Source organism: Procambarus clarkii, chromosome 15 (genome assembly GCF_040958095.1).
Source record: "Procambarus clarkii isolate CNS0578487 chromosome 15, FALCON_Pclarkii_2.0, whole genome shotgun sequence".
NCBI lineage: Eukaryota > Metazoa > Arthropoda > Malacostraca > Decapoda > Cambaridae > Procambarus > Procambarus clarkii.
Window position 1 is genome coordinate 45,285,446 of NC_091164.1, and position 16,146 is coordinate 45,301,591.

The 16,146-nt window shown below is 43.4% G+C and overlaps 1 protein-coding gene across 1 annotated transcript; it reads left to right on the forward strand.

Moving 5' to 3' along the window:
* Nucleotides 1-4,647: 4,647 nt before the first annotated feature.
* Nucleotides 4,648-10,832, forward strand: LOC138365087 (uncharacterized). Its single transcript, XM_069325197.1, has 2 exons — nt 4,648-4,780; nt 10,414-10,832. The coding sequence occupies exons 1-2, from the start codon at nt 4,648-4,650 to the stop codon at nt 10,830-10,832; spliced, it is 552 nt and encodes a 183-aa protein (XP_069181298.1).
* The last annotated feature ends 5,314 nt before the right edge of the window (nt 10,833-16,146 follow it).

The window sequence follows — 16,146 nt, forward strand, 5'->3', positions numbered from 1 at the left end:
CCGGACCTTCCTCAAATAACTACGCAATATCTACGTCGATATCTTCTACCGGTTGAATTGACACTGTCTCATCTTCTCCTGCGTCTCCCTCGTCGGCCACCTCTGCCTTCATCACTACCAAGACAGGGTACTCAATGGCGGTCTCCTGACACATCTCCTCGGATGTCAGTCAGGTTCACTCTCTCAGGTGTCCCACCCGTGCCGTGGCCTTCTGGGCACTCCTCTGGCACAGTCTCCGCTATGATTCTCGGCAACACCTTTGTCCCGCACAAGTCATTCCCCAGGATCACTTGGACTCCTGGAATAGGTATGTCGGGGCATACTCCCAACATCACCTCTGCCGACACATATTCCGACCTTAGCTGGACAGTACAAACGGGCATGTCACTCTCAGACAATAACCCATATACTTTCATCTTACTCCAGCCAGCTAATTGTCTATCATTCCCAATCAGGCTTCTCGCAATCAAGCTCTGATTAGCTCTGGTATCTCTTAAGATACCAACTTTTACTTCAGGTTGGCCTCCTATACTGATCCAACCTATGCTGATGAACGGCCTATACGTCTCGTTCACTAAGTTCCCCTTCTGCGGTTTGTCTTGGAACACATTAGTATATTTACTTCGGGGGTCACACATGGCCAGGGTCACAACTCTTTTGCCCTGCCGACAGTCTCGCATCACGTGACCCAATCCGTTACAATTGTAACACCTCACCTGGGAAAAGTCTCTTCTATATGTGCCAGAGTGGCTCTGACTTTGCCCACTCGCATGAGAGTTTCTTGGGCCAGGCACACTACCTGCATTCTGTGGGGCTTTACTGGACTCTTGATTTCCTGGATAACGATTAGTTTCTCCTTTAACTTCTCCATCTTCACTTTCAGACGAAGTGCGCGACCTACTCTTCTGAGTTTTAGGATATTTACGTTTATCTGCCCATTTATCAAAAATTTTCTCACCCCAGACTCTTCTGGGTCTTTTATAATTTCTTCCTCCCCAGACTCCATTGGATCTGCCATTGCTGCGTCTCACATTCTTCACTCTGTTCTCCCTCAAGCTCCTGTATGCTTCAGTAATCATTTCTGCCCTATCTGCAGCATCTTTCACATCCTTTACCCCCGCTTCTTGGATCTTGAACTTTGTTTCGGGATGCATCATCTCCAAGAACTTCTTCATGACCATCAGTTGCTTCTGGTCAGCGTAAGATCCAACTCCAGCAGCCTCAATTCAATTCTGGAATCGTCTTTCCAGATCCCTTGCTGTCTCAGCAAACGTACATACTCCAACTTTGATCATCTCTCTGAAGCGCTTCCTATAAGCTTCTGGGGTTTGCTGAAACGAGCGCAATATGCTGCTCTTTACTGTGGCATAATCTGGCACTCTTCCAGTGACAATGGGGTGTATGCCTCCCTGGCTGCACCGGTCAATCTTAACTGGACCAGCTGGGCCCATTCCTCCTGTGGCCACTCCTTGATACTGGCTACTTTTTCAAAATGCTCGAAGAAGCTCTCTGCTTCTTCGGGAACAAACAAGGGAATGTCCTTCTCCCTAACCCTAACATCTGGTGAGTGTGATACCTGGGTGGTGCTCTCTGGCAACCCATGTTCAATCCTTTGTTCAGCCAAGGTTCTATTCGCTTCTATCTGCATTTGTTTTGTTTTCTCTTTTTCTTTTTCGACCTGGGCTTTTTCTTTTTCTTGTTCCAACTCCAGTTTCCTTATTCTGGTTTTCTCTTTTTCTTTCTCCACCTCTAGTCTTGCTATCTCTTTTGCTTTCTCCTGTTCCAACTCCAGTTCTCTTACTCTGATTTTCTCTTTTTCTACATCCTTTTTCATCTGGAGTTCTAACTTCATCTTTTCCAGCTGGAACTGTCTCTCCTTGTCCTCACGCTGCATCTGGAGCTCTAACTGGAATCTCTCCAAGCTCCTATTCCGGCTACTCCTGCTACTGTGGCTACTTTTGCTGCTCCTACTCGATCCCTGGGATCTCACTTCATCCTGCCCATCATCCTCCTTTCCACTTTCAGCTCCTTTCTGGGCTCCTTGCTCTGCCGCTTCACTTTTGACTCTTAACTGCCTCAGGATCTCATCCTTCATCCCAGCTACTTTAGATGCTTCCAACCTGATGCCACATTTTTCTGCTATTTGTTTTAATTGATCCCTCATGTAACCTTCCAAGTCCTCAGGCTTGCTTGACTCCACAAATGCTTGCACCTTATCCATCTTGTCCTGTGAGTCTTCCCAAGAGAGAGAATATACACCTGTGGTCACACAGTTTATCTATTTCAACAAGGGGTGTAGAAATCCACTCATGAACAGGGTGTGGGTTTGTCAGTTCACTGTCCCGGACACAGCCCCCCAATTTATTATAGTGTGGGTTGGTGGTGTTGTCGTTGTTGATCCTTCTTTCTGGACACCCCAACCCACAACTCGGTAGAGTGCTTATACTTTACCAGGAGATCACACTGGGCACTTCTGGCTCTTGGAGAGGGGCTCAATGTCACACGTTTAGGGGATGCGGCTCCAAAAACCAAGCCTCGTTGTCACGTGCACACACCCACTCGAGCCGCTGTGACTCATCACTCTCTTCTTATGTGATACGATCTCTTCAATCTCCTTTGACTTATTAGTTTTCCATCCTTCTCTGTCCACAGCAGTGGTTCTTGATTCTTTCTCTCTCTCTCCTTCTTTATTACATCCTGGGAAGGCTCACTAGGACAAGAGCAAACACCAGCAAATTTGAATACATTTACTGGACAAAGCACATACACACATAAAATAATAATAATGAATCCTACACTCTACACTATTTCAGTCAGGTTGCACTCCAACACCATCAGAACTCTATCATCTGCTTATCAAGTGGTATTCTATCTTTTGATTCACCACCTAATATTATCAACCTCCTCAAGTAGGACAAGTCTTATAATACAATGTTGCACTGTCAGCAAGAGAATATATATATCTATAAACATGTACAAGGAAAATCAGCGTATGAGTGCAATAACATATATATATCAGTATAAACGTTCCTTGATACACAACAAAGATCCATCAATCACCCTATCAGTCCTAGAACACATACATCTGTAGGTAATCCAGCCTACGACTGTAACTCTACGCTTCAGTATAGACACTCCTCAGCACAAGAACGGCAAACAATCACTCACCTTTATACTGCGTCTTGCAAGCTAATGACAACCAAACACTCTATCACTTCCCTACAAGTAATTATTTAAAACTTCCCTTCCATATCTGGAAGTTCACTACCCTGATCTCTTCAGGTTCTTCGGGGTTCAACTACCAGGATCCTCTGCAGCTCCTCCAGGCTGCTACCATGAAGTTTTCCTTGAGCAACTACGGTGCTTCACCACCACTGCTAGGGTCCTCCACAGCTCTCATGGCTGCTACACCGTGAAGTTTCCTCGAACAACTATGGTGCTTCACCACCTCTACAGAAGCACATGACACTCCTTTTCACTGCTTCTCCTCACTGCTCGAGGTCCTCTCCTCCACTACCTTGGAGTCTCATCAGCTACTCCCTCTGTGCTGGCTTCGAAGTTCTCAGCAACTTCTTCCCCAAAGACAAACCTGCAACCCATTGACACTCCAATAAAAATGTTTCCCCTTAAACACATAAACTAAAATAACCACACAATATGTTTGCCTCCAACATCTATCTGCTCTCTACATACAGCGAGAGTGGACTCCCCCGTTTTGGGCCGGTCCATGCTCTACCTCGCCCGGTGGGCCTCACTCACTCTGGGAGGGGCCTCCGCCGTCAGGAGCTCTCAGTCACCTGCCAGCGCTCAGAGAGGACGGACGTCGCTCCGTGTTCCTCCCTCTCCACTTTCCTATTTTAGGCCTTCTGTCTTATCAAAACATGTCTAACTTACCAATAAACATTGCTACTGTCGCTGGGCACACGACCAACTACAAGCAATCACTATGAACTGGCTGAAATCGTGCTTACCACAGATTGTCTGGTCGAGGGCGCTCCTCCCTCTGACAGAGCCTGGTCAGGACACTCCAACGGCCCACGATAATGTCTCTGGGCGGCTTAATAAACACTCCTCGCCGTCCAGGACTTGAGACCACAACGTTCCTAGCTCAGTTCCACAGCTGGCACGTCTTCATGCTTCTCTTCTCTTGGAGATATATCACTAGGGGTTCCTTTATGACGGGAGCTCGAACAGAGCTCAGCTTTCCCCTGCAATGTCTGGCCTCAAGTGAGCTCAAAGCCCTCCAGAAGTGAGCCTCACGCCTCCAGCAAAGTATCCACATCTAACCAGTCATTTATCTGTTTTCTTATTCACTGCCCATAATCTCAAATTGTTCATCATATCCAACCAGCTACTTTACATCGGTGTCTTCACCTCCATTTTTCCCAGACCTTATAGTCAGGTCAAGCTTGATAGAATAATTCTCAAAGGAGAGACTCGTTTTTTGGCGGCTGGGATCATAACACAGGGCATAGGCAAAGCTAGCAATGATAACGGAGTCAAAGGAGAGGGAAGACGGACCAGAGGCGGACTGAGAGAGTCTGTAAAGGGAAGACTCATCGGAGAGGGGCGATCAAGGAAATCAGGGGCAAGTAGGACAAAAACCGGAGAGTGCACTGGATTAAGGGACGCATCCAAGAGAGAATCATGGACCAACGGAATCTCCATGAACAAGCAGCAAGAACAAGTGACACTGCCACTGATATGGGAGTGGAAACAGTGATAGTGTTGGAGTCGGAAGGTGAGGAATTGAAGCGTGTAGATGGTTACAGTGATGAAGGTAGTGTGTAGTGTAGATGGTTACAGTGTTGAAGGTAGTGTGTAATGTAGATAGTTACAGTGTTGAAGGTAGTGTGTTGTGAGGGTTACATTGATGGAGGTAGTGTGTAGCATAGATGGTTACATTGATGAAGGTAGTGTGTAGTGTAGATAGTTACAGTGTTGAAGGTAGGTAAGGTAATTATCAAAAGAAGGCACCAAACTGGGAAGGCTATGTAGCACCATCAAAGTGCAAAATAATCAGAGGGCGCTAACTATCACCAAGAATGCCAATACGAGAACAGAAACGCATAAGGCGAACGATATCAAAAGAATCCGATTCACCAAGAATTCTATCGAGGGACAAGTGACCAAGAGGGACGGTCAGAAAGCAAGACACACTCTCATCCTGGAAGTCAGGACATTCAACAAGGATATGCACAACTGTAAGAGGGACAATGTAATTTGGACAATGAGGAACAAGGCGGCGCTCCATTAAGGGACCGTGGGTTAAGCGTGTATGGCCAATCCACAGCCTTGCCTAAGTAGTTTCCCACCGCCGGTTACGGTGGTAGGAGGAAGGCCACGGGGACACACTACGTTTGAGAGTATGCAGCTTGTTACCAACTACAGAGGACCAACAACCCTGCCAACGGGCGAGGATGGAGGAATGAATAACAGGATAAAAGTCGTAATAAGGAATACCTTTATGTCAGATGGGACAAGAACGGATAACTTCCCTAGCGGCAACATCTGCACGCTCATTTAAAGAAACCCCAATATGACTGGGAACCCAGCAAAACTCTACTGATTTAAATTTACTAGAAATAAGAAACAGCCAATGTTGAATCTCGATGACCACCGGATGGACAGGATTAAATTACCCTAGAGCCATGAGGGTACTACGAGAGTCAACTACAGTCACAAAGGAAGAATGACAATGAGAAAGCAAGAGACGGAGAGCATAGCGAATAGCATAAAGTTCTGCTGTGAAGACGTGTTGAAGGTAGTGTGTAGTGAAGATGATTACAGTGACAGAGGTAATGTGTATGTAGATGGTTACAGTGATGGACGTAGTGTGTAGTGTAGATGGTTACAGAGATGAAGGTAGTGTATAGTGTAGATAGTTACAGTGTTGAAGTTAGTGTGTTGTGTAGATGGTTGCCGTGATGAAGGTAGTGTGTAGTGTAGATAAATTTTACTACGTTTTAAATTTCACCGAAACCACACATTTTTTTTACGTTGGGGTAGAACTCCCATATGATTGAGTTTGGCCGCGGCCAGTCTTCAGGTTTAGTCAGCCGTGCTCACCCCAGACTGTAACTCCATGCTAGCACAGCCATGTGGGTCAATACTTATAATCTTCAGGCTTAGTCAATCGTGCTCACCCCAGACTGTAACTCCATGTAGGCATTAACCCACAGCCATGTGGGTCAATACTTATAAGTGGAGCGTGATGTGCCGAACATTTGATGATGCTGTGGTATGGGTTGAAGCTTATTACACCTGAGGAGGTAGATGTAGGCCTCGGAACAGTAATGTGTGTACCAGTCCTTGAGCTCTGTGCTGGAAGGCGGCTCGAGGAACCAGCTGGGGCAGCGGTCAGCAGCGTCATACATCATGTACTTCTGCCTCTTCATGAGTCCACACGCCGCGAAGCTGTTGGCTGTGCCACACATGCGCACGCAGTACAGTGCGTAGAAAAACACCATGACCTGGACCACGTCAGGCGCCAGGGCATAATAGAAGTGCGGTTTCTTGGTACGAACCTTGAAGTAACAGCCCACCGAGTTGAAGGGTAGGTCATCCTGACCCACCCTGTACTTGTTCAGCTTATTGGTTGCAAATTGCACTGCATGGATATTGCAGTACCGAGTGTGGGAGCAGCACGACAGTGGAAGATCTCCCTCATAAAATTTATTTTCCAGTTACTTTTCCTGCTCCTGTCTCACTACCAGGTGTTCTTACAGAGCAGTCTCATCAAAGGCGTTACTGGCCATTGAGTTTAGTGAGGCGTTACGTGGGGGAGTATGGAGTATGTGCCAGTCAGTGTGACGCGTCACGCCACAGCACCCGTACTGTATCTGGATGTGGTCAACCAGTCTGGCTGCCCTCCTCGACCAGGGGTACATCTTCATAGCGCTTGGGAAGGCCGTTATCATGGCCTTGTCATAGAGTAAGGGAATAAGGAAGGCGAAGCATATCTGGGCCAGGAAGCACAGGAGGAAGAGCTGGCCCATGTACACCAGGAAGCGCGAGGTGGCGCTGTTCTGTCTCCGCCACTTGTATGGGTCTAGAGTCTGTATGCTCTTGGCGTAAAACAACAACACCAGGTTGTAGATGGCTGTTAACAACACCAAGACATGTTAGATGATCAGGTTCCAGTTGTTATTGAGGTAAGAGTCCGCCATCCTCCGGCTGAACAAGACAATGACAGGCTGGTATGCATAGGTGTTATACTGAAGAAACACCAATTGTACAACACACAGAAAGAGGCCGGTCAGCGCCAGTCTCTGTGCCAACTGAACCTCCTTCCTGCGCAGTGCCAGGTTCAGTTTACGCATAGTTGTGATGTCCCTGTTTACGCCTGTTACTAACAGGTTGACTGTGACGTGTTAAGCTAGAAAACTTCCCCACTTTACCAGGATAGACGGGTTGGTGGTATGGTAGGGAGGACGGAGTGGGGGAGGGGAAGGGTTGGGGTGGTATGGTAGGGATGACGGAGTGGGGGAGGGGAAGGGTGGGGGTGGTATGGTAGGGATGACGGAGTGGGGGAGGGGAAGGGTGGGAGTGTTATGGTAGGGAGAACGGAGTGTGGGAGGGGAAAGGTGGGGGTGGTATGGTAGAGAGGAGAGAGTGGGTGAGGGGAAGGGTGGGGGAGGTATAGTAGGGATGACGGAGTGGGGTGAAGGAAAGGGTCGGGGTTGAATGGAAGGTAGGACGGAGTGGGAGAAGGAAAGGGTGGGGGTTGAATGGAAGGGAGGACGGAGTGGGGGGAGGGGAACGGTGGGGGGGGGGTGAAATGGTAGGGAGGACAGAATGGGGGGAGGAGATGGGTGGGGAATGGACAGAGAAGGGGAGGGGAAGGGTGGGGGAGGTTTGGTAGGGAGGACGGAGTGTGGGAGGGAAAGGGTGGGGGTTGTATGGAAGGGAGGACAGTGGCAGAATGGTATGGTAGGGGGGGTGGAATGGTAGCGAGAACGGAGTTGGGGAAGGCAAGGGTTGGGGTGGTATGGTAGGGAGCACAGGAATCAATTTTGGGTTGCCACAACGTACCTGGAAAGTGTTTGAAAGCTGTGGCAACGTTTATTTTCAAGTATTAGATACGATTTTGTGTGGTAGTAAATAAGTTACCACAACTTACTGCACTAAACGTTGGCTAATTTTTATTTTTTAAACCTTGTGGCAACCTTAAATGTTGCATAAAAGTAGTTTTCGAGATATTATATATAAAAAATGCAGATATATAAAAATATATTTCTACATTTAGTAAAATAAAGCAGAAGCATAATAAAGGTGGGTTCAATTTTTGTTTTCATTTATTACTAGCAGTACCCAGCCACGCGTTGCTGGGCCACAGCAACCTTCCCTGTCCCTCCAGTCCTCCCCACCATTTCTATCCCCCCCCCCTCACCCGTCTTCTCAGCCTCCCCACTATTCCCCACTTCACCGTCCCCTCTTCCTTCATACCATGCCCCACTCCCCTGTCCGGTTGTCCTCCCCATTATTCTCCATTCCCCCATCCCCTCGTCCCCATCATCCCAAACTCCCCCGTCCCTTAGTCCTTCCCCACCACTACCCCCTCCCTTGTCCCCTCGTCCTCTCTACCATCTCTCACTTCCGTCCCCTCGTCATCCCCACCATTCCCCACTCCCTCGTCTGATGCCTTCCCAAATTGTCTGATGTTCCCATCACTGAAATATAAGAAAAACAGTTAAAAAATGAAATGAAAACATGAAAAAATATAAAAATGAACTATACTCACGAAATGAATGGTATGGTAAACAACACAGCTCAATTCCAATGCAATTCAAACAAAATAATTAAATCAAAATGAAAATAAATCAAAATGAAAATAAATCAAAATCTATGAAAATTCAATTTATCAATGCAATCAGAAACATTGAAATGAAACTGTAACATATCTATTGTAGCATGTGTGTTGCTTCTACATGCAACAGATGGCACTGTTTTTCAAGACAAGCATAGTTTTACCTCTCACAGGAGTGGCATCTATACTTATACTTACAAAATGAACGGTATGGTAAACAACACAGCTCAATTCCAACACAATGTCACACAAAATAATTCACTAAAAAAATTAAATAGATCGAAATCTATGTAAATAAAATTTATCAATGCAATCGGAAAGATTGAAATGGAATTCGTGACATATTTAGTATAGCGTGCATGTTGCCATTATGTGCAACAGATGGCGCTGTTTTAAAAAAACGCATGTTTTTTCCTGTCACAGGTGAGGCATGTATATATTAGATATATAAAACGACACGCCTATTCGAATGCAACGTAGTGTCAAAATTTAAAAGCAATCGGTAAAGAGGTTTCGAAGATTTCCCTCACATGAAAAACACATGAAAAACACAGTTTTTCAGAAAAAACATATTTTTTTACCGTCACAGACGTGACATCTATATAGCATGTATATAAAAACCTGCTCGGATGCGAATGGAACGTTGTGTGAAAATTTCATATGAATCGGTGAAGAACTTTCGGAGATTAGCGATTTTGAACAAACGAACATTTCCATTTTTATTTATATAGATTTTCATTTAATGGAGAATCCATAGTAGTGGTGGTGATGGTTGTTCTTAGTGGGTTGTGGTTGGTGGCAGTGGTTGTCGGTTGTTGTTGTTGATGGCAGTGATGAGTGATTGTCATAGATGGTGGTAGAGATAGATGGTGTTCGTGGTTATGGTGTGCATGGTAGTGTAGTGTGGTAGTAATTGTATAGTGGTGATATTGTGGTAGGATGGTGTAGTAGTGTGGTGTGGTAATATGATGCGGTGGTGTGGTAGCGTGGTTTGACTGTGCAGTAATTGCGGTGTGGTAGTAGTGGGATACTAGTTGTGGTGGTGGTGGAAGTGTGTTGAGGTAGTATCGTGCGGAGATATAGTGTTGGTGGTGTGATGGAAGTGTGGTGTGGTGGTGTAGTAATGGTGGTGTGGTGCAGTAATGTGGTGGGGTTGTATGGTAGTGTGGTGGGGTTGTCTGGTAGTGTGATTGGGTTGTCCGGTAGAGTGGTTGGGTTATGTGGTAATGTGATGGTGTGGAAATGGTGGTGTGGTAGTGACGATGTGGTAGTGTGGTAATAAGGTGTGGTGGTAGTGTGGTGCAGTAGAGTGGTGGGGTAGTGTGGTGAGGCGGTGAGGCAGTGTTATGTGGTAATATGGTGTGGTGGTGGAAGTGTGGTGTAGTAGTGTGGTGGTGTGGTAGTGTGGTGGTGTGGTAGTGTGGTGAAGTGATAGTATGGTGAGGTGGTGTGGTAGTGAAGTGGGGATGTGGGAATGGGAGGGTGTGATGTGGTGTAGTGTGGTGGTGTACTGTGGAAGAGGAAGTGAGCGGTGGTGGTGTGGTGTAGTGTGGTAATTGTAGTGTGTGGTGTTGGTGATGGTGTTAATGGTTGTGAAGGTGCAGGTGGTGGTAGTGGAGGTGCTGGTGGTGGTAGTGGAGGTGCTGATGGTGGTAGTGAAGGTGGTGGTGGTAGTGGAAGTGCTGTTGGTGGTAGTGGAGGAGTTGGTGGTGGTGGTAGTGGATGTTGTGGTGGTAGTGGATGTGTTGGTGGAGGAGCTGGTTATGGAAGTGATGGTAGTGGTGGTAGTGAATGTGGTGGTGGTGGTAGTGGATGTTGTGGTGGTAGTGGATGTGTTGGTGGAGGAGCTGGTTATGGAAGTGATCTTAGTGGTGGTAGTGAATGTGGTGGTGGTGGTAGTGGATGTTGTGGTGGTAGTGGATGTGTTGGTGGAGGAGCTGGTTATGGAAGTGATGGTAGTGGTGGTAGTGAATGTGGTGGTGGTGGTTACCTTGAGGTTACCTTGAGGTGCTTCCGGATTTAGCGACCCCGCGGTCCGGTCGTCGACCAGGCCTCCTCGTTGCTGGACTGGTCAAGCAGGCTGTTGGACGCGGCTGCTCGCAGCTTGACGTATGAATCACAGCATGGTTGATCAGGTGGTAGTGGAGGTGCTGGTGGTAGTGGTGGAGGTGCTGGTGATGGTGGTGGAGGTACTGGTGGTGGTAATGGAAGTGTTGATGGTGGTAGTGAAAGAGCGTATGGTGGTGGTGGTAGTGGAGATGCTGGTGGTGGTGGTGGAAGTACAGGTGCTGGTGGTGGAGGTGGTGGAGGTGCTGGTGTAAGTGGAGGAAGATATGCTTTCGGAGGTAGTGTGTGATGGTGGTAGTGCGTGGTGGTGGTAAGGTGTGGTAGTGGTTGTGTGTGGTGGTGTAGTGTGTGGTGGTGTAGTGTGTGGTGGTGTAGTGTGTGGTGGTGTAGTGTGTAGTGGTGGTAGAGTGGTAGTGTGTACTTACCTAGTTGCCTAGTTGTAATTACCTAGTTATGCTGGCGGAGGTTGAGTTCTGGCTCTCTGGTTCTGCCTCTCAACTGTCAATAAACTAATGTACAGGTTCCTGAGCCTATTGGACTCTATCATATCTACACTTGAAAATGTGTATAGAGTCAGCCTCCACTACATCACTTCCTAATGCATTCCATTTGTCTACTACTCTGACACTGAAAAAAATTCTTTCTAACGTCTCTATGGCTCATTTGGGCACTCAATTTCCATCTGTGTCCCCTAGTGCGTGTGCTTCTTGTGTTAAATAGTCTGTCTTTATCTACCCTATCAATTCCTGAGAATTTTGTATGTGGTGATCATGTCCCCCTTTAACTCTTCTGTCTCCCAGTGACGTGAGGTTTAATTTCCGTAGTCTCTCCCCGTAGCTCATATACCTCAGTTCGGATAATAATCTGGTTGCAAACCTTTGAACCTTTTCCAGTTTAGTCTTATGCTTGACTAGATATCGACTCCATGCTGAAGCTGCATACTCCAGGATTGGTCTGACATATGTGGTATACAAAGTTCTGAAAGATTCTTTACACATGTTTCTAAAGGCCGTTCTTATGTTAGCCAACCTGGCATATGCCGCTGTTGTTATCCTCTTCATTTGAGCTTCAGGGAACAGGTCTGGCGTGATATCAACCCCCAGGTCTTTCTCTCTCTCTGACTCTTGAAGAATTTCATCTCCCAAATGATACCTTGAATCTGGTCCCCTGCTCCCTACACCTATCTTCATTACATTACATTTACTTGGGTTAAACTCTAACAACCATTCGACCATTCCTGCAGCTTGTTCACGTCTTCTTGAAGCCTCAAGCTGTCCTCCTACTGTCTTAATCCTTCTTATAATTTTGGCGTCGTCAGCAAACATTGAGAAGAATGAGTCTATACCCTCTGGGAGATCACTTACATATATCAGAAACAAGATATGTCTGGGTACAGAGCCCTGTGGGACTCAATTGGTGACTTAACCCCAATCTGAGGTCTCACCCCTCACTGTAACTCTCTGCTTCCTATTGCTTAGGTACTCCCTTATCCACTGGAGCGCCCTACCAGTTACTCCTGACTGTTTCTCCAGCTTGTGCATCAGCCGGTATCACTTTGTGCATATAACGTGTATACCATTTTTATAACGTGTATATCATGGATCACCTTGCATGGTATACACGTTAAGGACACTGGCTTGTAGTGTGGTGGTCGTAGTGAGTGGTAGTGGTTGTGTGGTGGTGGTAGTGTGTGGTAGTGGTTGTGTGTGTTGGTGGTACTTTGTAGTAGTGGTTGCATGTAGTAGTGGTACTGTGTGGTCGTGACAGTGTACTCACCTAGTTGTAACCTACTTGTACTTGCGGGGGGTTGAGCTTTGGCTCTTTGTTCCCGCCTCTCAACTGTCAATCAACTGGGGTACAGATTCCTGAGCCTAATGGGCTCTATCATATCTACATTTGAAACTGTGAATGGAGTCAGCCTCCACTACATCACTACCTAGTGCATTCCATTTACTAACTACTCTGACACTGACACTGTCTGACTACTGTTTGTCCAACTACTCTGACACTGTCTGTGTGGTAGTGGTAGTGTGTGGTGGTGGTAGTGGTAGTGTGTGCTGGTGGTACTGGGTGATGGTGGTAGTGTGAGGTGGTGGTAATGTGAGGTAGTGGTAGTGTGTAACGGTGGTAGTGTGTGGAAGAGGTAGTGTGTTGTGTGGTGGGGGTAGTGTGTGGTGGAAGTGTGTACCTACCTAGTTGTACTTACCAAGTTGTGCTTGCGGGGGTTGAGCTTCGGCTTTTGTAGTGTGTCTTTTCTTGGATCTAAATAATAGGAAACCTCGCTCTATGATTTGAAGTTAAAATCCTCATATATGGTAAAATAGTGACTTTTTTCAAGTTTTTCATGTAGTGTGATTTTACTTAAATATATACGTTTTTACCAATATTTCGATACTATTTCATGGAATATCACGATATGTGATTTGGCCTTCAAATCTCAGAATTTCGCATATTATTGCATTTTAAGCAAATTTTCTTGCATTTTGTTTCCTACGAAAAATCATCGAATTTAGCAATATTTTGACGTTTATCATCCCCTTTTCCTCTATGTGATTTAAAGAAAACATCATCGAATTAGGCAATATTTTGCCGTTTTTCCAAGTTTTTGTGAATTTTCAGTTTATGGGTATTAATTCATTATATATACGATAAAAATGATGCAAACACATAATTGATTAGATAATAACCTTAAATACTTCATTTTCAATCATCTATTTGTTTCTCGTTAAAATACTGTGTAAGATATTGAAAAGGGGGGAAGTCCGGTTTTTATTGCATATATCGACGTTTCAGCCGGATTAGAGCGGTTTTACGTGTACATCTTCCATCGGTAATATAAACGGAAATCAAGAACATTTTAGTTAATGCTAATGAAAACACATTGTTTTTTATCATTTGTATTGAAAAAAACATTGTCATATATCTTATCTTGGATCTAAATAATACGAAACCTCGCTCTATGATTTGAAGTTAAAATCCTCAAATATTGTATAATAGTGACTTTTTCACGTTAATCATGTAGTTTGATATTACGTGAATATATTCATTTTTACCAATATATCGATACTATTTCATGTAGTATCACGATATGTGACTTGGCCTTCAAATCTCAGAATTTCGCATAATATTGCATTTTAAGCAAATTTTCTTGCATTTTGTTTCCTACGAAAAATCATCGAATTTAGCAATATTTTGACGTTTATCATCTCCTTTTCCTTTATGTGATTTAAACAAAATATCATCGAATTAGGCAATATTTTGCCGTTTTTCCACGTTTTTGTGAATTTTCAGTTTATGGGTATTAATTCATTATATATACGATAAAAATAATGCAAACACATAATTGATTAGATAATAACCTTAAATACTTCATTTTCAATCATCTAATTGTTTCTCGTTAAAATACTGATTAAGATATTGAAAAGGGGAGAAGTTCTGTTTTTATTGCATATATCGACGTTTCAGCCAGAATGGAGCGGTTTTCGTGTACATTTTCCAAAGTTAATATAAACGGAAAATCAGGAACATTTTAGTTAATTCTAATGAAAACACGTTGATTTTTATCATTTATATTGGAAACAACATTGTCATATGTCTTTTCTTGGATCTAAATAATACGAAACCTCGCTCTATGATTTGAAGTTAAAATTCTCATATATGGTAAAATAGTGACTTTTTTCACGTTTTTCATGTAGTGTGATTTTACGTAAATATATACGTTTTTACCAATATTTCGATACTATTAAATGTAGTATCACGATATGTGATTTGGCCTTCAAATCTCAGAATTTCGCATAATATTGCATTTTAAGCAAGTTTTCTTGCATTTTGTTTCGTACGAAAAATCATCGAATTTAGCAATATTTTGACGTTTATCATCTCCTTTTCCTTTATGTTATTTAAACAAAATATCATCGAATTAGGCAATATTTTGCCGTTTTCCACGTTTTTGTGAATTTTCAGTTTATGGGTATTAATTCATTATATATACGATAAAAATTATGCAAACACATAATTGATTAGATAATAACCTTAAATACTTCATTTTCAATCAACTATTTCTTTCTCGTTAAAATACTGAGTAAGATATTAAAAAGGGGAGAAGTTCTGTTTTTATTGCATATATCGACGTTTCAGCCGGAATAGAGCGGTTTTCGTGTACATTTTCCATAGTTAATATAAACGGAAAATCAGGAACATTTTAGTTAATTCTAATGAAAACACATTGATTTTTATCATTTGTATTGGAAACAACATTGTCATATGTCTTTTCTTGGATCTAAATAATACGAAACCTCGCTCTATGATTTGAAGTTAAAATACTCATATATGGTAAAATAGTGACTTTTTTTACGTTTTTCATGTAGTGTGATTTTACGTAAATATATACGTTTTTACCAATATTTCGATACTATTTCATGTAGTATCACGATATGTGAGTTGGCCTTCAAATCTCAGAATTTCGCATAATATTGCATTTTAAGCAAGTTTTCTTGCATTTTGTTTCGTACGAAAAATCATCGAATTTAGCAATATTTTGACGTTTATCATCCCCTTTTACTCTATGTGATTTAAACAAAATATCATCGAATTAGGCAATATTTTGCCGTTTTTCCATGTTTTTGTGAATTTTCAGTCTATGGGTATTAATTCATTAAATATACGATAAAAATGATGCAAACACATAATTGATTAGATAATAACCTTAAATACTTCATTTTCAATCATCTATTTGTTTCTCGTTAAAATACTGTGTAAGATATTGAAAAGGGGAGAAGTTCGGTTTTTATTGCACATATCGACGTTTCAGCCGGATTAGAGCGGTTTTACGTGTACATCTTCCATCGGTAATATAAACGGAAAATCAGAACATTTTAGTTAATTCTAATGAAAACACATTGTTTTTTATTATTTGTATTGAAAACAACATTGTCATATATCTTTTCTTGGATCTAAATAATACGAAACCTCGCTCATTGATTTGAAGTTAAAATCTTCAAATATTGTATAATAGTGACTTTTTCACGTTAATCATGTAGTTTGATATTACGAAAATATATTCATTTTTACCAATATTTCGATACTATTTCATGTAGTATCACGATATGTGATTTAGCCTTCAAATCTCAGAATGTCGCATAATATTGCATTTTATGCAAGTTTTCTTGCATTTTGTTTCGTACGAAAAATCATCGAATTTAGCAATATTTTGACGTTTATCATCCCCTTTTCCTCTATGTGATTAAAACAAAATATCATCGAATTAGGCA